The following is a 27,070-nucleotide window of genomic DNA, read 5'->3' on the forward strand; positions in this document are numbered from 1 at the left end:
TAGAATATTTGCAGCATAGTGAATGTATTTTAGAGCCATATCTTTTCTTTTTTCAAAATTTTTCATCACATCCTGTTTTTCTTGTTTGGTAAATGGACTTTTGGGAAGTAGCCTATCAAAATGATCGCTTAATTCCCTGAAACATTCAGGAACTTTGCTCATTTTTGACTGGTCAGATTCAAGCAGCGTAATCCATTTAACAACAGGACTTATCAGTGCATGCAGTTTTTGGACCTGTACCGAAAATACATCTTCATCCAGGATTGAATTCCTGGTACGTTTGCTCAGTTTAGTCTGTAAATCTTTGTCTTTAAGACTTTTTTTATTTCAATAAGCTTTTCAAACAATATAAAATGGAACCACACCTAGTTTTAACTGGCAATTTAATTGCACAAGTTTGATTTTTCTCTTTCTGAAATGCAGTAAAATGAGCTCATAAAACTTGCTATTTGTTAATTTCCTTCACAATAGTTTTAGAGGTAGCTTCAGTTTCTTGAACAGATTTTAAGTTACTGATGTTACCAATTAACAAATTTAGTGTATGAGCAGCACAAGTGTACATAGCAATGTGATTGTATTTTTTCGTTAAGCATTGATAAGAATTTCATCATTGCTACAGCATTAACAGTGACAATGGCACCAAATTTTTCAGTGCCTATTTCTGTCATTATTTCTTCCATACAGAATGCCATGTACTCAGCAGTATGGCATTCAACATTGGTTGCCACTGTCTTATAAAACACTGGTTGGAATATTGATATAATAAAATTTATATCAGATTCATTTCTTCGGTTGCTCCAAGCATCACACTGCAGTGCAAGAGAAGAGGTTTCAGCAATTTTTGTTTTTATAAGCGCATCAACACATTGATATTCAGCTTCCAAAAGTTTGTTAGAAAGTGTGTACCTGGATGGCATCTTATAAAATGGTCTTAATTTTTGCATGAAAGTAATCCAATCTTCGTTTTCAACCAGTGAAAGAGGCAATCCCGATAAGAATATAGCTCATGCAAAAAATTCATGCAAAACTTAGTTTCCAGTTTCATTCATAGAATCAAAGTAGCGACTTATAGAGTGAGACACCTTGGCTGAACTAGATGTGGAAGGTGGTGATATAAATTCACTATCACAGTGTTCTATAGATGTTGATGCAGTTGATGGTTGAAGTGATCTACTTCTGGACTCTGAGAATTTTGTTGCCTTTTCCTTGATGTAAGCAGGAGTCTTCAAACAATTGGAAATATGCTCTCTCATCCTTGTCGCATTTCCGATGTATTCATCCTTGTAGTACTTACATTCATATAACACTTTGTCTTTAACTGTTTTATGAAGGAAATAATCCCACACATCACTTTTAGGCTTAGTTCTTCTTTTCATACTGATAAAAACACAATTACACCTTTCACAAAAGAAAATGTGTGTGCCTCTTTATATACTTTTTGTGATGCTTTCAGAAAGTTCCATAACAGTCAGAATTCCTGACTCATGAATGTTCTAGAAAGTTCCATAACATCCTGGAATGTTCTATAACGTTCTCAAACTATCCTGAATAATCAATCAGGGTGTTCTAAAAGTTGAATACAATAAATTATTTCAAGATTAAATGAAAAATTAGAAAATTCTCAACAATTCTCAGGAAATAATCTTTTGGAGAATATTCTTGTTCTCGGAGATTATTCTCCAGAGAATATTCTCTCCTCACATCCCTATCCTGGATTGTCATTGCTCATTAAAAGTGCTGTCATATGGGTGGAAATCGGGTAAATATTGTGTTTTATTAATACCAGGAAAACACTTAAATGGGTCCTGTGTGTTGTGTAGTTTTGCCTTAATCTTTGTCAGGGATGGTACTTGGTCCTGTTGCGAAGGCAGGGGACTGGACTCGATGACCTTTCAAGGTCCCTTCCAGTTCTAGGAGATAGGCAATCTCCGTTTTAAAAAAAAAATCTTTGTATTCATGCCTTTCAGTGTGAAAAAAAGCTATTTGCATATATATATTTGCATGCATATGCAACCACACTTAAGTTGCAGCCCTCAGCATGTGCTGTGAGGTATCATTGTGGCCCTTGGGGCTTCCAATGTTGAGTAGCCCTGCTTTATATAATATACTACATTTTCAGTGAGGAACCACGTTAAAATCATGTTTTCAAGCTGTCTGCTAGTAAGTAGACAAGGACAGCAATACAGGCAGTCCCCGGGTTACGTACAAGATAGGGACTGTAGGTTTGTTCTTAAGCTGAATTTGTATGTATGTCGGAACTGGTACATATTGTAGGGGAAACTCTAGCCAAACATTTCTCCAGAGCTCAGTTTTATTCTCCCACACCTCACTTCCCTCAGTCCTTTATTCTCAAGCTGAGGTGTCTGCTGAGAAAAGCCGCTCCGCGTCTCCCTGGTCTGCTGGGGGGGGGGGGGGGGGCGGGAGGCGCTAGCTTCACGTCTCCCTGGTCTGCTGGGGGGCAGCAGCTAGTGCGGGGTTGCCTCACCCCGTTTGTAAGTAGGGATCCAATGTAAGTCAGATCCATGTAACCCGGGGACTGCCTGTACAAAAATAAGCAAATCATTATATTTTAATTTGTATCCATTTGAAATACAGAAAAGCAATCCCCACTGTGCCTTATTAGTAAGTATTGTTCTAGTCAGTATTAATTTTGGCACCTTCATTCATAGTTGAACTATCAGTTCTACTATTTAGACCCAATCATAGAACTTTAGAGAGGAAAAACCCCATTAGAATACCAAGCAAATTATCTGCAAAAAAAAGGGCACATACCCTGAAAAAAAATTATTTAAGCATATCACTTTTTCCAAGGCTTAAATGGACCAGTTTAGATGCAGAAATTGCTGTGGGGATCAATATACAATTAGTACAAAATGTTCATTCAGAAAAGAATGCTGGGAATCACTTTGTTCTTGAAATTACTTAATTAGCATCAGTAGATGAACCATGGGTATTAGAGCATTCATACAAAATTCTATTTAGCTGTGCACTCAAAGAGGCAGTCAGGTCGAAAAATAAGTTTTCATCATTTATACTACCTGTTTGTTTTTTGTAGATTTCTCGGTTTGAAAAATGAAAATTAACTAACTAGTTTCTAGACAATGTCACCCTTCATGCTTTTTTCTTCAACAATACTTGGAATAAAGATGGTGCAAACCTTTAATTCCATACACACACCTTACTGCAATAATCTAGGACTTGGAAATTAGTCTAGTACAATGCCTTCTACATGGGGCAACATGTTCTGACTATACAGAAGCTGAAACTAGGGCACACGCATACTTGCCACCCACTTGTTGATGATTACGCAGGGAGCACATTATACCAGTACTCTATGCTCTTGCTTTATGAAGTGTAAGGTTTTGTTTTTAACCTACAAAAGGATCTGGTCACATAGACAATATCCAGATGATAATGTGGCAGCTTCAGTCAGCAGCATGAGCTTTTAAAAAGAGGGGGACTATAGGAGACAGAAATGGTATCAGAGGGCATTTGCTGCGAGGAGTCTTCCTTGGCTTTGGAATACATTAGCCAATAGGAGAATAGAGGGTTTTTTTTTTAAAAAAAACTTTCTGGATATGCTACAAAGCCCATCATTTTGAGGCACTTGGAAAGCTAGTTCCTGTGAGGGACACAGAGTTTGTTGATGGTTATTTTTAGGTCTTGTGTTATTCATACGGACAGCTTATTAACTATGTTATAGGTTTTTAACTTTTGCATGAAATATTGTTTGTTCTAGTTGTTATAAGCTCGAGACGCCTTCCTCAGGGCTAGGATCTTTATAAGGAAGTAAAAAAAAAATCTAATCAAGTTATATATACACACTAGAAGATTTACCTGGAATTGCTCGGGTCCTTATCTCAAATAAGTTTCGTTTTTTTCATTTAAATCATTATGCTGGGGTGGGGCTGGAGATGAGGGGGTCAGTATGTAAGCTGTCCTGGGGAGAGTGTACTACCCCCAGTCCTCTCTCATTGCAGCAGCTTGGGGACAGGTAAAAAGCACCTGTTCATGGCTTCTGCAGCTGTAGCAGGTACAGCCACAGAAGAGGTGCATGTCCCCCATCTGGGGGACAAAGACAGACAAACAGACACACAAACTTTCCAAAATATAGAGTAGACAGCTGTCCCTTTCTCCACCCCTATCCTCTCCTGGCCCAATGGAGTTATAGCTGTCCTAATCCCCATCTCTGACCCCCTTACTTCTCTGCTATGGTCATTCCACAGTAAAAAAGTTTCCCTTCTTCCAGACACCTCCCTTACCATTTTATGAGAAACCGTCAAATTCCAGACACATCCTATTGTCTTGGCACAACCAAACCCTGGCCTTCCTTGAGTTATGATAAGCGAAAGCTGCCTACTAAATTTGGTGGCCCTAGCTCTTACCATTTAGAGGATTTCTTGAACAAGCAGACACACAGACAGATGGACAGACAGACAGGCACCCACTTCTAAAAGATATACTAAGAGTACATAATTGGTTTAGAGTCCAGAATGACCTAGACAAATTAGAGGATTGGTCCAAAGAACTCTGATGAGGTTCAAAAAGGACAAGTGCAGAGTCCTGCACTTGGAAGGGGAGAATCCCAAGCATTGCTATAGGCTGGGGACTGGCTAAGCAGCAGTTTGACAGAAAAGGACCTGGGGATTACAGTGGATGGGAAGCTGGATAGGAGTCAACAGTGTGCCCTTGTAGCTAAGAAGGCTAATGGCATATAGGGGTGCATTAGTAAGAACATCATCTGCAGATCTAGAGAAGAGATTATTCCCCTTTATTTGGCACTGGTGAGGCCATATCTGGAGTACTGCGTCCAATTCTGGCCCCACACACCCATTACAGAAAGGATGTTGATGCACGGTAGAAAGTGCAGCGTAGGGCAACCAAAATGATCAGGGGGCTGGAGCACATGACTTATGAGGAGAAGCTGAGGGATTTGGTCTTATTTAGTCTACAGAAGAGCAGAGTGAGGGGATTTGATAACAGCCAACAACTACCTGAAGGAGGGAGGGAGGGTTGCAAAGAGAATGGAGAGAGGATGATCTCAGTTGTGACAGATGGCACAATGAGGAGCAACGGTCTCAAGTTGAGGTGGGGGAGGTCTAGGATATTAGGAAAAATTATTTCACTATGAGGGTGGTGAAGCACTGGAATGGGTTACCTAGGGAGGGGGTGGATTCTCCAACCCTAGAAGTTTTTAAGTCCCAGCTTGACAAAACTTTGGCTGGGATGATTTTGTTGGGACTGGTCCTGCTTCTAGCAGGGGGTTGGATTTGCTGGAATTAGATCTTCAAGCATAACAAGCATATCCTAGCCTTCCATCTCCTCCCAACCCCTGCTTGAATATCATAACTTCTCCTCCATGGACTTCTTCCTTCTCAATAGTCAAGTTGTCTCTTCCTATCTTTTTGCCAGCATCAGTGTCCTGCAGACAGTTTTCACAAGACACTGTTCATGGCTTTGTAAGCTCATCCTATCCTAGTTACTTACAGTGGTGACCAACTTAAACAGCCTACCTCTTCAGAAAGAGCTCCATGTTTATAAGGCATCCTCTATCTTTCTACATAAATGAATTTTTAATTTTATTTTTGTTGTTAGAAAATGACAATGGACATACAATAGAATTTCACACCAGATGTCACATAGATAGCATAGAGTTTTATATCTTAGTAGTGACCCTTATGTATAGTACATAGTATATATTACTAAACAGCTCTTTCTGAAACTGATTGTATTTCACTATGGAAATGTGGTAATAAAAGCTCATATTTTAACTATGGAGCCATTATATCAAAAGTAAAGCCATGGTATTTATATTTTAATATGCACTCAGACTATATTCTGTACAGTTTAATAAAGTACTTACTGTTAAATATATACAACATTTTGTTTATATACTCTAGGGCTGTGTTTACACTGGCACGTTCTTGCGTGAAAACAGCCGCTCTTGCGCAAAAACATGCTGCCTGTCTACACTGGCTGCGTGTACTTGCGAAAGTAAACTGACGTTGTACTGTAGAAAATCAGGGCTTCTTGCACGAGAACTCTGACGCTCCCTCTCAGGAAGAAGCCCTCTTGCGCAAGAGCTCTTCCAGAAGAGTCCAGGGTAGACAGGCAACATGAATTTCTTGCACAACAAGTCCCTATGGTTAAAATGGACATCAGAGCTTTCTTGCAGAAGAGAGCATCTACACTGCCATGGATGCTCTTGCACGAAAGCACATCTCGTGCTCAAAAGCACATGCCAGTTTAGACACTCTCTTGTGGAAGAGTTTTTGCACAAGAACTCTTCTGCAAAGGAGTTCTTGTGCAAGAAGCTGCCAGTGTAGATGTAGCCTAGTTCTATAAAATTAACTTATATTGCAAGTAAACTATAAAGAACATTTTAAAAAGACAAGGCCAATAACTTACAGAGGCAGCTCTTCTGCAGTTAATATCACGGTCAAAAACTGCAGCTATTATCAATGCACTGGGGAAAAAAAATACAGTGACTAAGTAATGAAAATATAAAATTAACAATTTACAAACATGTCAACATGTAACCTTCCATTTGAATATCCAGTATTCACTGGAAAGACATTACAAGTTCTTAATGCAAATCAGAGTTTTAGTTTAATCAGAGCTGACTTGCTAACTAAATATCTCCCTGTATTCGTAGAAGTTTTTCCCACATTTGGAAATTAAGGAAATGTGCAAGCAGCAAGTCCTGTTCAAACACAATTCACATTACTTTGTAGTAAGCTGGCAAATGAGATATTATACTGTGACAATCCACCATATGGACACATTACTAAACAGATCTTACAAAGTTTTTATTGTCTGTAGATGAAAACTTTAATAAAAGAATATCTGATAAACAGAAAACTGTAAAGGCATATCTACTCAATTTATAGTATAGAGCTGTTTCAATTTAAATACCTACAACCAGAAGACTAGAGTATTAAAGACAGACGTTAGACCATAGGCAGTTTTAGAGGGTGTAATATCTGCAGTTTCATAAGATTTCATTAATAAACAGTGTCTGAGAGTTTCTGATGAATAGAGGCTACACATGCGCATGACTATATTTTAAAGAGTGAATTTATTTGCCCCTTTTGATACACTGAATAAGAACAAATGCACATCAAAGACAGATCACTAGGGAGAAAATCCAGAGACATGATTAGGCATAGTTTAACTTTGCATTTCCTACAGGAGTGTGAAAACTGACAGTTAAAACCTGATTTATGCAACATAGGCTATTATTTCACATAGGTAATATTTCACGGTTCAAAAATGACCAAGCTCTCTGCGAACACTGGCCAACGGACAGCAGGAAGTTAAGGGGAACACAAACTGAGAAAGCCAGAAGCTGAAAGGAAATTCACAATAGACTTGCATGAAGATATTAATCTCATGATGTCATCAAACAACCATGTATTTGGAGTACTCACTATCAGAGTTTCCTGTAAAAGATTATAGCACTATTAAAATGCATTGCTGTGTATATCTAATAGCTTCAATCTATTTCCAGCTGAGAAAAATAAGATAGACAGGAGTGAGGCATGAATGAAGAACGAAAATACACAGAGAATTTGATCTTTTGTTTTTTTTTTTTTTTGAAAAACTCTTACTGCACTCAGTAAGAGTGAAAGCTAAGGAAATACATTAAATATGTTCCTAATATAACTTTTCTACATTCATCCACTTTTTCATCATATGTGGGTTTTATACACATTATCATTTGGGGAACAAGAAAGGAAATTTGAGGGATGTGTGTTTTTTGGTGCAAGCAATTCTTTAAACACAAAAATGTATACAAAACAGTATGAAAAAAATACTGATAAAGAAAAAAAAATAAATTTCTGTTTCAGGCTTCCAAGAAGTTAAATATGCACCATCACGTGGTCAAAACAGCAATTGTAAATCTTGAAATATTTTGACAGTGCCTTTTTGTGATACAAACTATCCAAGCCTGGCAGTTCTGGGTAACATATGTTGTTCTTAACTGAACTGTGGGATAGTTTTGCTCTAACATTTACAAACTGGATATCTGTTTTAGCTTTTAATTATCTATCCTCGGTTTCTTTTCTAACAATGGTACCAGTAAAGAAATTAAGCAAATCTATAAAAAAACTGACATGTCATTTTATTCTCTCAATAACTTTATAATTAATATGTGCTATTCTTAAATGTGTAAGTGTGACGGGGCAGCCCCGCCCTCGGCGGAGAGCCCCGCACCGGCCGCCCTGTACAGCGGGAGGCGGAGCGCCCCCCGCCGCTGCCCGCGGTGTTCGGCGGCGGCGAGGAACGCGTTGGCCTCCGACGCGCCGGAGGACGTCATCCGAGCGCGCCGGAGCCTAGGCCCCGTTGCCCTGGCAACGGACAGACGCCCCGGCGCGGAGGGCGGGGACGGCGCAGGACGCCGGGGCCGCGCCCCCGGCGCCAACTTTAAAATGGGACCGCGGCCCCAAGGGAAGGGGGGGCAGCCGACCGCGGGCGGAGGACAGCGCCGTGGAGAGCGGCGCAGAGCAGCGCAGCGCGGCTCCGCACCCCGCCGCACAGCCCCACACCGGACAGGGGAGCAACGCCGAGGCAGCGGACCACCCCCAGGCTCGCGGGTACCCCTGACGGCGGCGAACTGGTGAGCCCGGGAGCACGAGGGGAAGGAAGCAGCCCAGGGCAGAGTCAGGGATGACTGGTGGGCTGGCGAGTTACGGGGTCGAACCCCGTCAGCCGGGTTCGGGTCACTTAGACCAGAACCCTTAGGGCCCTGGGCTGGGGCCCGTGAGAGTGGGCGGGCCCGGGCCCCCCTTCCCCTCCTGCGTTGTTGCGGGGGGGAAACTGAAGACGAAAGCACGGAAAAGACTAGCCGAGGGAGCTCGAGACTCAAGGACCATAGCGAGCCCTCTGGGCAAACGCCGCGGGGCGGCGTGGGGGCGTCACAGTAAGCAAACATTTCATCTGCCAGCTTGAGAACTAGTCCTGTTCTTTCTGTTTTTATAACAAAAAGGGAAAATGAACTAATGAAATAAATTTGAAATCTGATCAATTCCAAAAAATTAGAAATATTTTGATTTCATATTTTGAATTGTAGCCAGTCTTTGTGGGTTTATCATTCACTTTTTAAAAAAAGAATCCTCTCCTCTCTCTGTATGAAAGACCAGCATACACAAGAGGAAACTGACCTACCAGTTACCAAATATTCTAGAGGAACCATAAGAACATAAGAATGGCAGTACTGGGTCAGACCAAAGGTCCATCTAGCCCAGTATCCTGTCTACTGACAGTGGCCAGCACCAGGTGCCCCAGAGAGTGTGGATCGAAGACAACGATCAAGCAATTTGTCTCCTGCCATCCCTCTCCAGCCTCTGACAAACAGAGGCCAAGGACACCATTTTATCCCCTGGCTAATAACCTTTTATGGACCTAACCTCCATGAAATTATCTAGCTTCTCTTTAAACTCTATTATAGTCCTAGCCTTCACCGCCTCCTCTGGCAAGGAGTTCCACAGGTTGACTACACGCTGTGTGACGAAGAACTTTATTTTATTAGTTTTAAACCTGCTCCCCATTAATTTCATTTGGTGTCATCTAGTTCTTCTATTTAGGGAACTAATAAATAACTTTTCTTTATCGGCCCTCTCCACACCACTCATGATTTCATAGACCTCTATCATATCCCCCCTCAGTCTCCTCTTTTCTAAACTGAAAAGTCCCGGTCTCTTTAACCTCTCCTCATATGGGACCAGTTCCAAACATCTAATCATTTTAGTTGCCCTTTTCTGAACCCTTTCCAAGCCCAAAATATCTTTTTTGAGGTGAGACCACATCTGTACACAGTATTCAAGATGTGGGCATACCATAGTTTTATACAGGGGCAGTAAGATATTCTGGGTCTTATTTTCTATCCCTTTCCTAATAATTCCTAGCATCCTATTTGCCTTTTTGACCGCTGCTGCACACTGTGTGGAAGTTTTCAGAGAACTGTCCACGATAACTCCAAGATCTCTTTCCTGATTTGTCGTAGCCAAATTAGCCCCCATCATACTGTACGTATAGTTTGGGTTATTTTTCCCGATGTGCATTACTTTACACTTATCCACATTAAATTTCATTTGCCATTTTGTTGCCCAATCACTCAGTTTGGTGAGATCTTCTTGGAGTCCCTCACAGTCTGCTTCTGTCTTGACTATCCTAAACAGTTTGGTATCATCCGCAAACTTTACTACCTCACTGCTTTCTCCAGATCATTTATGAATAAGTTGAAAAGGATTGGTCCCAGGACTGACCCTTGGGGTACACCACTAGTTACCCCTCTCCAATCTGAAAATTTACCATTTATTCCTACCCTTTGTTTCCTGTCTTTTAACCAGTTCTCAATCCAAGAAAGGACCTTCCCTCTTATCCCATGGCCATGTAATTTATACAAGAGCCTTTGGTGAGGGACCTTGTCAAAGGCTTTCTGAAAATCCAAGTATACTATATCTACTGGATCCCCCTTGTCCGCATGTTTGTTAACCCCTTCAAAGAACTCTAACAGATTAGTAAGACAGGATTTCCCTTTACAGAAACCATGTTGACTTTTGTCCAACAAATTATGTTCTTCTACATGCTTCACAATTTTATTCTTTACTATTGTTTCGACTAATTTGCCCGGTACTGAAGTTAGACTTACCGGTCTGTAATTGCCAGGATCGCCTCTAGAGCCCTTTTTAAATATTGGTGTCACGTTGGCTACCTTCCAGTCATTAGGTACGGAAGCCGATTTAAAGGATAGGTTACAAACCATAGATAATAGCTCAGCAATTTCCCATTTGAGTTCTTTTAGAACCCTTGGATGAATGCCATCCAGTCCCGGAGATTTGTTAACATTAAGTTTTTCTATTTGTTCCAAAACCTCCTCTAATGACACTTCAATCCGGGACAGTTCCTCAGATTCATCACCCACAAAGGACGGTGCAGATTCGGGAATCTCCCCAACGTCCTCAGTCGTGAAGACTGAAGCAAATGGCTTTATCGTCCTTGATTGCTCCTTTTATAGCTCGATCATCTAGGGGTCCCACAGGTTTTTTAGCAGGCTTCCTGCTTCTAATGTATTTAAAAAACATTTTGTTATTTCTTTTGAGTTTTTGGCTAGCTGTTCCTCAAAATCTTTTTTCGCTTTTCTGATTAAATTTTTACATTTGATTTGACAGTGTTTAGTTCTCTTCTATTTATCTCACTAGGATTGGACTTCCACTTCTTAAAAGATACCTTTTTGTCCCTCACTGCTTCTAGGTCTCTTGCTATGTTTTTTAATTTGGGGTATACATTTAAGTTGGGCCTCTATTATGGTGTCTTTAAAAAGTTTCCATGCAGCTTTCAGGGATTTGGCTCTAGTCTCTGTGCCTTTTAATTTCTGTTTAACTAACCTCCTCATTTTTGTGTAATTCCCCTTTTTGAAATTAAATGCCAGGGTGCTGGACTGCTGAGGTGTTCTTCCCACCACAGGAATGTTGAATGTTATTATATTATGGTCACTATTCCCAAGCGGTCCTGTAAAGGTTATATCCTGGACCTGATCCTGCACTCCACCATTAAGTACACTATACACTATCGAACTGCTACTCAGTGTTCTTCAGTTCTAAGCATGTGAAACAGAATTTATTGCCCCCTTTTAATTGCTGTTATCACAAATCAAGCCTTTCTCTCTGATCATAGTTGTGTGGTAATCCTTTTATTAAGAATTTTTAACCCATAAAATTATATTAATGAACTGTTTCAGGTGACTTTATATTTTAAATAAGTTCATACACACTCTGCCGTGATATGCAGTGAAACTAGCAATGAGAAATCTTTCTAAGATTAAACATGTTTAAGGTGACTTCACCTGTTTGCTTTCATTGTGAAGGTTTATCTGACACAATGTAAAGGAACAGTTCATGTCAAATGAAGTGGGATTTTTTAAGGCAGGTAAAGAAACTTGCCTGGACTTGTTTGCAACTTATCTGCACTTGGTCTCTAACAGGTAAAGCAAAGAATGGTTCACTCATTTGATTCTCCAAGAGACACCTTTTGTAGCTCCTTGAAGTCTATTTAGTTTTTTGTTACAGTACAATCTTTAGATTAACTTAATTTGACTATTAGAAAGAACTGAGTTGGAATCCTTAATTATACTTTGGTCCCAAGCAGTTCTGGCAGCACATGAGAATTTAGCAATGTCTAACTTGAAAAGGCACCCAATATTAAAAGCATCACTTCTTGAAAAAAAAAATTTTTCAAGAGGCCATAGCAATGCCAGCTATAACACATGAAAACTATGTTTATTTCAATAAATAAATCTCTTGAGCAAATACTATTCATAGAGATCATAACAAGGGGTTTAAATGCAATGCACTGTAAATGTCTAAAAAGAGAATAAGTGATAGCATTTAAATTCAAGACCCAATAGTTGTGGGATAGATTTTGCACTTTCTTCTAAAGACAGTATTCAATCAACGAATAGGTATTTGTACATGGACATTATTCTAATAGTTTCATCCCGGCACAAGATGTAGCTCAAAGCAATGCTGCAAATTTCCTGATTCTCCAGTACAATCTTGCCCTGCAGCAAGCTACCTCAGTTTAGCCAATAGCCACACCCTCTTTTTCTTCTCACCACAAACAACATACCACCCCAGGGAAGACTAAACTCCCCACTGCACCCAATATTTGTACAGTACAATGCTATGTTGAATAGGGAGGGAGAAGAAGGGGAGACAGTAGTCAGTAATTCCAAATTAGCAAAAGAGGCACAAATGAACTCTTTTGAATGAACACACAAGTTTAAGAACTCATGTACTGATCACTCATGTCGTTTTATTTAGGCATGTACAGCAGCTTCTTAATAAAGAATCTACTCCTTTGATTTTTTTCTGGGGGTATAAGAATAGAATTACCTCACTTGCCTTACAGTTCTTAAATTACACACTACTGTATTTGCGCTCTCCGAGTACACATTCACTAGTTATACGGAAAATAGGAGGTGGGGGCGGGGGATTGTTAAATGAAGCATTATAAACAAATGGGAAACTACACGCAAATATTCCAGAAGATAAGGCAGTCCTGCAATTAATTCAGAGGATTACTTAATTTTTAATTATTCATACTCTCCTGACAATTTTCTTTTCATGTTGCATGTGGGCTTGTAGTTTGGATAGCAAAGGGAAGGGTTTGAACCACTGTTCCTTTAGAAACCAGTTAAACCTGATTTAAAAATAATAAACACTCCAAAGGGCACTTCTGTTGGTTCAGATACCAAAATAAAGACAAATAAAAATAGTCAAGATAAGTATCCAGATAAAAGTACTATAATTCTGAGGAAAGGACTTTGTTCACCTAACATTGTGATTAGTTACAAACAGTAGTATTAAGGTCACAGTAGAAGTAAATAATACATGTCCTAATGGCACCTTAATAAATCAGTCACATGAGTATGCTGAACGACACTCATTAGTAACACAGCGTGTATGCACACAAAAAGGCAGCGACAAGTCACCATTTTATGAATGAAATAATTTTTCCTGTATAGAAAAAACATTCTTATAAAGGAAGATTATTAGGTATTTTTGTTAAAACTAATTTTAACACTTGTGAAAGATAATAAATCTAAGTCTCCTATTTAACTAAAGACCCCTACAGAAGAGGTGGCTACTCACCTCGACAGTAACTGACGTTCTTAGAAATGAGTGTCCCCGTGGGTGCTCCAACACCGAGCCTCAGACCAGAGATTTCATAGCAGTGTCCCTGGGGCAGCACCTCACACTGTTAGGCTGCAGGCATCGCACATGCACGAGCCTCTTCTTCCCTCTCTCCCCCCCAGTCCCACTCCTCAGTTCCTTCTCTACCCCAAAACCATGGCTTGAGAAGGCCAGGATCCCCAATTAGAGGGAAGGAAAGGGGGGGTTGTGGAGCACCCATGGGGACACTCATCTCGAAGAACGTCAGTTACTATCGAGGTGAGTAACCTCCTCTTTGAGAGAGAGAGAGAGAGAGAGAGAGAGAGAGAGAGAGAGAGAGAGAGGGGTCCCTGTGGGTACTCCACAGCACTTTCCCTTTAGGAAGGTAGGGACTTCAGATCTGGCAAAAAAAACGGTGGAAAGAACCGCCTTAGCTAGTTTCAGTTACTGCTTTGCAAATGTGTGGTCAGAGGACCACATGGCAACTGTGCAGATGTCTCTTACGGGTACTTTACAGAGGAATGCTGTCAAGGTAGCCATGGCTCTGGCTGAGTGTGCCCTTATGCTATCTGGAGGTGGCACATCTGACTGTGCATAGCAAAGCTTGATGCAATCTGAGATCCAGTGGGAGAGTCTATCTCAGAGAGTCTCTGTGATGAGACGGCCTGGTCCTTACTGTGGTTTGCTATTGAAACAAATAATCCAGGAGACAGCTGGAATGGTTTTGTTCTCTGCAGGTAACAGGAGAGTGCTTTGCGCAGGTCAAGGGGATGCATTTTTGTCTCAAGAGAGTTGGCATGTGGTTTGGGGAAGAAGGTGGGAAGATGTATTGTCTGGTTGATGTGGAAGGATGAGTGTACTTTGGGGAGGAATTTGGGATGGGTACACAAAGTTACCTCGTTTTTAAAAAGGGTGATGTATGGGGGATCCGCCAGTAGGGCTACAATCTCTCTTACCTGTCTGGCCGACGTAATAGCTATGAGAAAAACAGTTTTCATGGGCAAGTATAATAATTAGGTGGTCACCACTGGTTCAAAAGGCAGTTTGATTAGAGCATTCAATACTAAATGCAGGTCTCCCAGTTGCATTGATGGACTGATATCTAGATAAAGTTCCTGCAGGCCCTTTAAGAACCTTTTGGTGAGTGAATGAGCAAATATGGATAAATCGTCTATCTTAGAATGGAACGTAGTAATAGCCGCAAGGTGAACTTTAACGGAGCTTATTGCAAGGACCGCTTGTTTAAGGTGCAGAAGATAGTTAAGAATGGTAGGTAGGGAGGATGTTGAAGGAACCAGCTGGTGACGGACACACCACATCGAGAATCTTTTCCATTTCTGAAAGTAAGTCTTGCAAGTGCTCTGCACCCTACTGTGAGAAGAACCATTTGTACTTGCTGTGAGCAGGTCAACTCTAGGTCAGAGAACCATCCAGTAGTCACACCTTCAGGTGTAGTGAGTGGAGGTTCAGATGGCTGTAGTGGGAGCCTGAGTGAAGGAGATCCCTAATGCAAGGTAAGTGGATCAGTGATGCGTAAGACATTGCCACTAGGAAGAGAAACCATGGCTGGTATGGCCATGCTGGTGCTATAAGTATGAGATGAACCCTGTCCCTCCTTATCTTGTGAACTACTCTGTTCAATAGGGGTATAAGAGGAAACACGTAGAATTGGTGACACGTCCATGCGATGAGGAAGGCATCTCCCACTGATCCCTTGCCTATTCCTGCCATAGAACAGAACAGGAGGCATTGGCTGTTGGACTGCATGGTAAACAGGTCTATGGTAGGATGACCCCACCGGCAGAAGATGTCCACCAATATGTGCGGGTTTATTTGTCACTCGTGTTCAACTGGGAGGGCTCTGCTGAGTGCATCTGCTATTGTATTCAGGGTGCCTGGAAGATGCACTGCGGTGATAACTGTGTTGTATTTTAGGCACCAGTTCCAAAGCGCGCAAAGTGCTCGAGATCGGGCTCTGCCCTGATAATTTATGTAAAACATCACGGCAATATTGTCTATGTACAGTCTGATGCAGCTGTTGATGATGAATGGGAGGAATCTGACGCATGCATTCCTGACTGCCCACAGTTCTAGGACCTTTACGTGCAAGCTCTTCTCAGTGCTGAACCACAGGCCCTGGCAGGTATGATGTTGTAAATGGGTGTCCCATCCTGTACAAGATGCATTTGTCGTCATGGAGATGGATGGTTCTGGTGGAAGGAAGGGGACTCCAGAAACAAAGGTTCCGTAGGGTCAGCCACCAGGGCAAGGATTCCTGGAAGGGCTAGGGATTTGGATAGCAGACGGACATTGGGTTTGTACACCTGTCTCAGCCAGCTCTGAAAACATCTCATGTGGAGAAGGGCATGGCTGACTACGAAGTTGCAGGCTGCCATGTGCCCCAACAGCCGAAGGCATTTGAGTGCTTTTGTGCAGGGGCTGGATCGTAAGGTATTTACTGAGGCAACAATTTTTGGAAACGTTCTGTACGTAGGGATGCGGTGTCCACTGTCGAATCAAGGCATGCTCCTGTAAACTGTATCTTTTGTGTAGGAGAGAACATCGATTTGGTTTCGTTCACCTGAAGGCCCAGGTGTTGGAATAGGTGTCTTGTGACCAACAGAGAACGGCAGGAATCGTTGTGAGAGTGCAACTTGAAGAGACAGTCATCTAGGTAAGGAAATATGATAACTGTTTCCTCAGCTATACTGAGAAAACCCCCAGCATCTTTGAGAAGACTCTTGGGGCCATAGAGAGTCCAAATGGAAGCACTTTGTATCGGTAGTGCTGAGTATCTACAATGAAATGAAGAAAACGCCCGTGAGCAGGGTGGATAACAATGTGAAAGTATGCATCTTGCAACTCGAGGGACGAGAACCAAGCATCCTGTTCAAATGCTGATAACATGGTAGCAAGTGGTACTATCTTGAATTTTTGTTACTGAATGAATTTGAGGGCTCGAAGGTCTAGAATGGGCCTCCAACCCCCCCAACCTTTTTTCAGTCAAGAAGTAATGGGAGTAGAACCCCTTTCCCTTAAACTGTGTGGGGACCGGTTCAATCACCCCTATGTGTAAGAGGTGTCTACTTCTTGTTGAAGAAGGATCTCGTGAGAGTGGTCCCTGAAAAGGGACGGGGAAGAGGAGTGGAGAGGGAGTATGGACACAAAGGGAATAAGTTAGCCTTTTTCAGTTATCTGCAGGTCCTATCTATCAGAGGTTATACGTTGCTAGTTCTTGAAGAAGGGCAACGATCGATGCTGGAAGAGATTTGCTTGCGTCAATGGTGTTGGAATAGGTGAGAGGCTCTCCAGACCCTGGACCTGATGATCAAATCTGCTTGTTGGATTGCTGCAACAGTTGGGAATTGGTAAAGGGCAACATCGTTGGTTTCTGCCTCTGTTCTGTCGCTGCTGGTCTCGTCTATTGTAGTGTTGTGCATACAGAGGGTATCGAGGCCTCGGGTATGGTTGTTACCTATATTGCCTTCCTGTGCTTGGTTGTGGATCCCCAAAGAACAAAGCTTCATTTTGGAATCTTTCATGGAGTGGAGAATTCAGTTGGTGTTAGCTGCAAACAACTTCTGGCTGTCGACAGGCAAATCTACTGTAAATTGAATCTCTCTGAGGAATGAAGCGGAGCTAAACCATGATGCCCTCATTACTACTCTTTCCTGGGACAGTGATCTCTGTGATGTTAACACAGCGGGACAGTGCTCAGATTGTAAAAATGGTGAGTTGAAAGTGGAGGAGACTAATAAGTCTCTGTGCTGAGTGTAATGCCCAACAGGTGTTGTCGGTGCCCTAGTGGGAGGTATAGAGGCTGAGGCACTGAATCATGCCTCGGTGCTCAGGGCAGTTGTGCCGCATCAGGCGCCTCTGTGGTGGCACCTGTTAATGTGATTGGCGCCATGTTCTCATGCTGCATCAGCAAGATCGTATCAGTGCCGGATGGTGCTGCAGCTAATGAGACAAGCAACTTGAAGCCTGTTGCCTCAGAACACTATTTAGCACATATGCACTGTTTGTCTCCGCTGGGGGCTCCAGAGATGCCAGCAGCGTCATACATGCTAAGAAGCGGTGCCACCACTGCTCTCGCCACTGGGCATGAGGGAGAGGGCCGCTTTGGTGCCATAGCCCCCTGCGGTGCTGATGATGCTTGCTTTTTGGAGGGCTTTTTGGATCCCCACTGCTTAAGATCCTCGGGCTGCTGGCCCAGATCAGAGGCTGGTCTAAGCGAGTTTTCCAATAAAAATAATTTGAGGCGGAGGTCTTTCTGCGCCCAGGATTTTAGCTTTGCACGATGAGGGTATTTCTGACAGATATGCTGCTCTCCAAGGCAGTGGACGCATCGTGAATGACCATCCAATATCGGAATATGCTCTTTACATGAGGTGCAACGCTTAAACCCAGGTAATCCAGGCATGCCCATGGAGCAGTCAGAGACTGCTAATCCAGGAAAGGATTAACTGGGAGAAAAAGAAAAAAAAAAACCTTATACTAATCTAGATTTATTTTTTTTTAACTAATGAAATAATTAACTGAATAACTATTTAAAACTCACTAACTAACTATAGGAAACCCGTGCTTTAAAACAGCCCAAGTTGCGACCCCCCCCCCCCCCCCGCACTTACAACCATTTTTGTAAGTGTGGAAGGGGCCAAAAACCCCAACTTACATCCTCGGCCAGCATTTATGATGGTGCACAGTGCATATCATAAATGTGGGTTCGAGTTACAACACCCCTGACTTGCGACGCTTCACCAGGAACCAATCGCATCGCAAGTTGGGGGCCGCCTGTACTATAATGAATTTAACTGGTTTTAAGAAGTATAATCATGTAGATGTGAAGAAGTTAAGGAGCACTTGCTGAGTCGGTCGGTAGCCAGAGGCAGGAGAGAAGGGACTGGGGGGAGGGAGTGGGCTCCGCACATGAACGATGCCTGTAACCTAACAGTGCGCGACTGCTGGTGCACTTCTGCATGGCCCTAAAGACACTGTTATGAAATCTCCGTTCTGAGGTTCTGTGGCGGTGCACCCACAGGGACATCTCTTGAAGAACAGTAGGTGACAGAGCTACCTTCCCCACATTGTCCTACCAATGTAGAGTGGCTCAATTAAAAATACTCCCCTTTTTGCCAATTGGTAAGATATTATCAATTCTATCAATGATCTTCATTAGAAGTAAAGGGAATGCTTATTCAAACCAGGAACACTTTAGCTACCAGTGGAGGGTAAACACAAAAAAAAACAAAAATAAAAAACATAACCTGAACTGGTAATGGGGTGGAAATGAAGTTCAATTACTATTAATGATATTAAGTGAAGGTTAATTGACTACTCGAGCAGTCAATGGAATTTCCATTGACTATTCAACTAGTCAATAGGCACTTCTGCATTCCTCCTTTGAAATGTACAAGAACCCCTGCTGGGGCTCTTGCACATTTCAAAGGAGGAATGCAGAACTCCGCATCCAGCGGGAAGTCCTGCTGCCTCTGGGCTGCACGTGGCATCCCAGCTTTGAAATGCACATGAGTCCCCAGCAGGGGTTCTTGTGCATTTCAAAGCAGCAATGCAGCATGGAGCTCAATTTGAAATGCTGAGCTCAGCATGGAGCCCGATTTGAAATGCTCAGAAGTCCCCATGCTAAGCTGCAGATTTGAAATGCCACACGGAGCTGGGGTCAACTGGGGACTCCCTAGCTGATCCCGGGCTCCGCTCAGCATTTCAGCGGGACCCAGGATCAGCTGGGGACTCCCCAGCTAACCACGGGTTCCAGTTCCAAGGAGCATTTCCCCAGAACCCGGGGTCAGCTGGTAACTCCCCAGTTGATCCCGGGTTCCGCGGAAATGCCATGCTGGAGCCCAGGATCAGCTGGAGAGTCTCCAGCTGATCTCGAGCTCCACAAGCAGCAGTGCTACACAGCTGACCCCGGCTCAGCTGTGTGGCACAGCGCCTTTGAAACAGCGCCTTTCAATACACTTACTACAATATGATACACTTGCTATAGTATAATACAATATGACTACCACCTTGTCCTTTAAGCCTAATAACTACCTATGTTGCTACAATCTTTCCAGTACAGTAGTATGTGAGTACCTCCATCCAGTTAATGAGTTTTAAAGGACTATGAAGGATCACTTTTTTAACCCTCACCATTCAGAACAACAGTATTTATGATGTAGAATTCATGTTTTAAAAGATCAAAGTACAGCATTTTAAAATGGAGGGGGTTAAGTAAGCTAACCAGTTTTCTTTTTCTGTGATAATTTAGCTTCTTATTACAGAGAAGTAATGCGTTTCTCCTGTGTAACTGAACCCACACCAAACATGAAGTTCTTTGTTCTAAGATGCTGATTTTCACATTTTCAAATGTTAGCCAACAACTTGCTTGAGACTAAAGTCTGACTCTTATTAAAGTGAAATAGCGACACACCTAAGGCTATATTTAAAACAACAAAAGGTGAAAAAAGGTGTGTGATTATTACATTGGCCCCTAACCAAAGTGTGCTGACACAGTAGGTGAAACTGTGTGTCATGCTGTTTTTGAATTCTTATTACCTGTTTCTACTCAAAGTGACAACTTTACCTCAGAGAGCTCATTCTAAGTTGTTATACTCAGAAAAAAAACACTGACAAAACAACTACAAGAATTTTTCATTATTACAGGACGAGCACTAGATGGAGTATACCTCTCAGCTATGCTAGCCAACTCAGCTTACAGCTATTTGTGTGCAGTCTATCACTGTTCAAACCAGTCCAGACCCTCAGGAATTTCCTCAACCTCCTCCCACTCATCTGAGGTTGGTTTGAGCTAGCATAGAATCATAGAATCCTAGGATTGGAAGAGATCTCAGGAGGTCATCGAATCCAACCCCCTCCTAGAAGCAGGACCAATCCCAACTAAATTATACCAGCTAGGGCTCTCTCAAGCGAGGACTTTAAAACCTCTAGGGTTGGAGATTCCACCACCTCCTTTGGTAACCTATTCCAGTGCATCATCACCCTCCAAATAATAGAGGTCTTAATAACCAACCTAAACCTCTCCCACTTCAAGCCACTGCTCCTTGTTCTGTCATCTGCCACCACTGAAAACAGACTCTCTCCATTCCCTTTGGAACTTCCCTTCAGGTAGTTGAAGGCTGCTATCAAATCCCCCTTCACTCTCCTCTTCTGAAGACTAAATAAGCTCAAATCCTTCAGCCTCTCCTCCTAAGTCATGACTCCAGTCCCCTAATGACTTTTGTTGCCCTCCGCTGGACTGTCTCCAATGCATCCACATCCTTTCTGTAATGGGAGCCCCAGAACTGCATGCAATAGTCCCGATGTGGCCTCACTAGTGCCAAATAAAGGGAAATAATCACTTCCCTAGATCTGCTGGCAATACTCCTACTAATGACAAGAGCACACTGTTAGCTCCCAGCCAGCTTCCCATCCACTGTAATCCCCAGGTCCTTTTTTTTGCCAAACTGCTGCTAAATCAGTCGGTCCCCAGCTTCTAACAGTGCTTGGGATTCTTCCATCCCAAGGAGAGGACTCTATACTTGTCCTTGTTAAACATCATAATATTTCTTTTGGACGAATGCTCCAATTTGTCCCAGTCTCTCTGGACTCTATTACTACCATCCAGCATAGCTACCTCTTCCCCTAGGTTAGTGTCATTTGCAAACTTGCTGAGGGTGCAATCTAGCCCCTCATCCAGGTCATTAATAAGGATGTTGAACAAAAAAGGCCCTAGAACCAACCTTTGGGGTACTCTGCTTGATACCAACTGCCAACCAAACATCTAGTCTACCCATTGAGCCTGATGATCTAGCCAGCTTTCTATCCACCTTACAGTCCATCTATCCAGTCTCTACTTCTTTAACTTACTGGCAAGATTACTGTGGGAGATCATATCAAAAGCTTTGCTAAAGTCAAGATCTATTATATCCACTTCCTTCTCCATATCCACAGAGCCAGTTACCTCATCACAGAAGTCAATCCGGTTGGTGAGGCATTACTTGCCCTTGCATAGAATCCATGTTGACTATTCCTGATCACTTTCCTCTCTTTCAAGTGCCTCAAAATGGATTCCTTGAGGATCCCCTCCATGATATTTCTGGGGACTGAGGTGAGGTTGACCGGTCTGTAGTTCCCTGGATTGTCCTTCTTCCCTTTCTTAAAGATGGACACTACATTTGCCTTTTTCCAATCATCCAAGACCTCCCCCGATCACCACAAATTTTCAAAGTTTCAAAGTATCAAAATGGCTCTGCAATCACATCAGCCAACTTCCTCAGAACCCTCGGATGCATCAGAGCCGTCCACATGGATTTGTGTATGTCCAGTTTTTCTAAATAGTTCTTTCTCCATGTAGGGCTGCCCACCTCATTCCGACTTGGTGTTAGTATTGTAGGTACAAGTGGTGGCTTATCTGAGTCTCATCTTTTATTAAAAGGAATGACTTTAAAGCCCTTCTGAAACAGTTTCCATTAAACCTGAAAGCCAAAAGATTTGTTTTTCTTTTCCAGTCTGGTCAACTAGAGCTTATTCAGCTCATGGCATCCTTAATAACTTTACCAAGGTTCTGCCAGTTCCATGCCATTAAATGGTGCACTGATCAGATAAAATCATAATGCAGAAGCTGCATCCCACATACAATTGGAAATATTGTTGAACAATCACTGAACAAAGGCAAAAATGACACAAGTACACGTCACATCCCAAACAAAAGAAAAGCATGATAAAAAAGAAAGACTGTGAAGAACTCAGAAATTTTGTGGTAACTGATTTTAGATTTGATAAGGAAGGAGTTTGTTGGACTCAAGTAAGAGAGATTCTACAGGCAATCAATCAAGCCATGCAGTCCTCAGACTCAAAAATATAACAAAATAAAAATTAAAAAAATAAAGACAACTAGGTTTTTAAAAAAGGCAGCACCCTTGACCAGGATCATCATCTTTTTAGCTAGAGTTGATGTGAAGCAGAAAATATGACATTTACGACAGGATCAGCTGATCTACATATGACCACCTTGGCTTGAACTCAAAATTTTCCCTCTGGGAGTCTAGTATGGGAAAGACCAACTCCTTTGTAGATTTCCTTAGCCTTAAAGAGTACACTCTAGAGATGACTGAACATAAGAACAGCCATACTGGGTCAGACCAAAGGTCCATCTAGTCCAGTCCAAGTCTTTTTAATCTCACTTCATATGGGACTAGTTCCAAACCCCTAATCATTTTTAAGCCCTTTCCTGAACCTTTTCCAACACCAATATATCTTTTTTGAGATGAGGTGACCACATCTGTATGCAGTATTTAAGATGTGGGCATACCATGGTTTTATACAGAGGCAATACAATATTTTCTGTCTTATTCTCTATCCCTTTTTTATGATTCCTAATATTCTATTTGCTTTTTTGACTGCCACTGCACACTGAGTGGATGCTTCCAGAGAACTATTCAATGACTCCAAGATCAGATGGTGCTCTCCGGCTGACCTGGGGGGGGGGGGGGGGGGAGGCGCACTAGGCACCTGAACGACAGGCGTCATTGCCTAAACTTACAGAATGCACAGTAGCTTAACTTTGACTAACTGCTGTTAATATCTGTTATATGGCAATAGGCCTGCCTGGTGTTGGTACCTTGTCAACGCGGGCCATAGTGCCCAGTGGTGTAACATTGTACTGATCTCTGTTACCAACTGGTAGAGCTTCGCATTTGACAATAAACCTGCTCGATTGATTTCAAACCTTGCCTGCATCTGTCGTTTCCGGGGCCGCTCAGAGATCTCTTGTGTTGACCCAAGTGCACGGGGTCTAACACTCTAGATAAAGGGAGTACCGATCGTTACGCACACAGCCGAAAGTTTATCAACGGAGTAGAGGTCCTGTCAGGAGTACGCCAGGACGACCCTGACCAGACAACACTGACAGTTCAGACCACTGAAGGTACCAAGGTACGAAAACACCGAGGTACGACACTCTAGATCATTTATAAATAAGTTGAATAGGATTGGTCCCAGGACAGACCCTTTGAGGACTCACTAGTTACCTCTCTCCACTCGGAAAACTTACCATTTATTCCTACCTTTTGTTTCCTGTCTTTTAGCCAGTTATCAGTCTATGCATGAGAGGGCCTTCCCTCTTATCCCGTGACAACTTACTTTATTTAAGAGCCTTTGGTGAGGGAACTTGTCAAAGGCTTTCTGGAAATCTAAGTATACTATATCCACTGGATCTCCCTTGTCCACATGTTTGTTGACGCCCTCAAAGAACTCTAGCAGATTAGTAAGGCATGATTTTCCTTTACAGAAACCATGTTGACTTTCCCCCAACAAATTACATTCATCCATGTTTCTGACAATTTTATTCTTCACTATAATTTCAACGAATTTGTCCAGTAGTGACGTTAGACTTACCAGTCTGTAACTGCCAGGATCACCTTTATAGCCCTTTTTAAATATTGGTGTCACGTCTTCCAATCATTAAGTACAGAAGCCAATTTAAAGGATAGGTTACAAACCGCAGTTAATAGTTCAGCAGTTTCCTATTTGAGTTGTTTCAGAACTCTTGGGTGAATGCCACATGGTCCCGGTGACTTGTTATTGTTAAGTTTATCAATTTGTTCCAAAACCTCTTCTAATGACACTTTCATCTGGTGCAATTCCTCAGATTTGTCACCTAAAAAGAATGGCTCAGCTTTGGGAATCTCCCCAGTATCCTCAGCCGTGAAGACAGAAGCAAAGAATTAATTTAGCTTCTCTGCTATGACTTTATCATCTTTGAGGGCTCCTTTAGTATCTCGATCGTCCAAGGGCCACACTGGTAGTTTAGCCAGTTTCCTGCTTCTGATGTACTGAAACATTTTACTATTATTTTTTGAGGTTTTGGCTAGCTGTTCTTCAAATCCTTTTTGGCTTTTCTTACTATATGTTTATATGCTCTTTTCTATTTTCCTCACTAGGATTTGACTTCCACTTTTTAAAAGATATCTTTATCTGTCACTGCTTCTTTTACCTGGTTGTTAAGCCCTGGTGACACTTATTTGGTTCTCTTACTATGTTTTTTAACTGGGGCATGCATTTAAGTTGAGCCTCTATTACGGTGTCTTTGAAAAGTTTTCATGCAGCTTGCAGAGATTTTACTTTTGTCACTGTACCTTTTAATTTCTGCTTAAGTAACTTCCTCATTTTTTTGTAGTTCCCCTTTCTGAAATTAAATGTCACAGCGCTGGACTGCTGAGGGACTTTTTCCACCACAGGGATGTTAAATTTTATTATATTATGGTCACTATTTCCAAACGGTCCAGTTATATTTACCTCTTGAACCAGATTTTGTACTCTACTTAGGACTAAATCAAGAATAGCCTCTCTCCTTGTGGGTTTCAGAACCAGCTGCTCCAAGAAGCAGTCATTTATGGTATCAAGAAATCTTATCTCTGCATCCCGTGACGTGTACCCAATAAATATGGGGATCGTTGAAATCCCCCACTATTGTTGAGTTCTTCAATTTGATAGCCTCTCTAATCTCCCTTAGCATTTCACAGTCACTGTCCTGATCTGGTGGTCGATAATATAGCTCTACTGCTACATTCTTATTATTGGAACATGGAATTACCATTCATAGAGATTCTATGAAACATTTTGGCTCATTTAAGATTTTTACTTCATTTGATTCTACATTTTCTTTCACATAATGTGCCACTCCCCCACCAGCATGACCTGTTCTGTCCTTCCGATATATTTTGTACCCTGGTACGAGACTCGGTATCAGAGGGGTAGCCATGTTAGTCTGAATCTGCAAAAGCGGCGAGGAGTCAAGTGGCACCTTATAGACTAACTGAAGTGTAGGAGCATAAGCTTTCGTGGGCAAAGACCCACTTCGTCAGGTATGAGACTGTATCCCATTAATTGTCCTCATTCCTCTAAGTTTCCATAATGCCTATTATATACATATCCTCCTTTAAAACTAGGCACTCTAGTTCACCTATTTTATTATTTAGACTTCTAGCATTTGTGTATAAGCTCTTTAATAATTTGCCACTATTTATCAAGCCAAATACACAGAGGAGGACTGGAGCTTAACTTCATTCACAAGTTTCATTCATTTCAATTCTCACCTTGAAATTTGATTAACAAATGGCTTCAGTTCTAGGGGATCATAGGCACGAGCAAAGGCCCAACAAACATAGCATGCTGCATCTCTTACGTTGGAACCAACGCTGCAGGCTCCCCGCTTCTCATCATATGTCAATGCTTTTAAAATAACAGGGACAACTGTGGAATAAAGAAATTCATAAGGGTTAGGAATTTAAACATAAAGTAAACAAGAATATAAGGCCATTCAATATTAAATAAGTTTTAAATTAAAAGACATCAGGAAAGATACATATTTGCCTGTGTTTACTAGAACAAACTGACTGCTTTTCTCCAAGGACAGAGGCTATGGGGTTTAGGGCTAAATTAAAAAGCAGGATTTTGACTCAACATGTTACAGGCAGTCCCCGGGTTACGTACAAGATAGGGACTGTAGGTTTGTTCTTAAGTTGAATCTGTATGTAAGTCGGAACTGGCGTCCAGATTCAGCCACTGCTGAAACTGACCGCCAGTTCTGACTGACATACAGATTCAACTTAAGAACCCCAAGCGTCCCCAAGTCAGCTGCTGCTGAAACTGATCAGCAGCTGATTCCAGGAAGCCTGGGCAGAGCAACTCTGCCTGGGGCTTCCTGTAGTCAGCGCTGGTCAGTTTCAGCAGCGGCTGACTTGGGGACGCCTGGGGCAGAGCAGCTGGGGTGCTGCTGGGTTGCTAAAGTAGCACCGCTCCTCAGCGCTACTGGACCAACCCAGCAGCGCCCCAGCTGCTCTGCCCCAGGCGTCTTGATTCAGCCACTGCTGAAACTGACCAGCAGCGGCTGAATCAGGACCTGCGGCAGAGCAGCTGGGGTGCTGCCGGGTTGGTCCAGTAGTGCCCAGAGCGGCGCTGCAGGACCAATCGGCAGCGCCCCAGCTGCTCTGCCCCAGGGTCCACAACAAAAGCCTGGTCTGCTGGGGGGAGAGAGGCACACTAGCTGCCCTCCCCCTCAGCAGACCAGGGACACAGGGAGCAGAGCTGCAGCAGAGCTTTTGCCAGAGCAAAGCTTCAGAAGCGCGGGAACCCGCCGCTGCTGCGGCTTCGGTCCCGGTACCTGTTGTCTGCTGGGGACCGTCCCCAGCAGACCACAGGCACTGGGAGCAGCTTACGAACGGGGCTTTCTTGCCCCGGAGCTCGCAGGCAGCAATCTGCCACCTCGACCTCCGGGGCGAGAAAGCCCCGTTCATAAGTGCGGATCCGACATAAGTCGGATCCGCGTAAGTCGGGGACTGCCTGTATTCTGTTTTTTTGGCTAATAACCTTGTTTTTTCCTCATCTCTCTC

The 27,070-nt window shown here is 42.5% G+C and overlaps 1 protein-coding gene across 3 annotated transcripts in view; it reads right to left on the reverse strand.

Moving 5' to 3' along the window:
• TBCD (tubulin folding cofactor D) overlaps window positions 1–27,070 on the reverse strand; it is a 261,696-nt gene that overhangs the window by 116,238 nt on the left and 118,388 nt on the right. For all 3 annotated transcript variants that reach the window (XM_075903520.1, XM_075903521.1, XM_075903522.1), the window contains exons 15-16: window positions 25,775–25,931; window positions 6,409–6,466 (exon numbers count right to left, since the gene is read on the reverse strand). In XM_075903520.1, the coding sequence (XP_075759635.1) occupies window positions 6,409–6,466; window positions 25,775–25,931 (215 nt within the window). The remainder of the gene's footprint in view (window positions 1–6,408; window positions 6,467–25,774; window positions 25,932–27,070) is intronic.

Source organism: Pelodiscus sinensis, chromosome 20 (genome assembly GCF_049634645.1).
Source record: "Pelodiscus sinensis isolate JC-2024 chromosome 20, ASM4963464v1, whole genome shotgun sequence".
Lineage (NCBI taxonomy): Eukaryota > Metazoa > Chordata > Testudines > Trionychidae > Pelodiscus > Pelodiscus sinensis.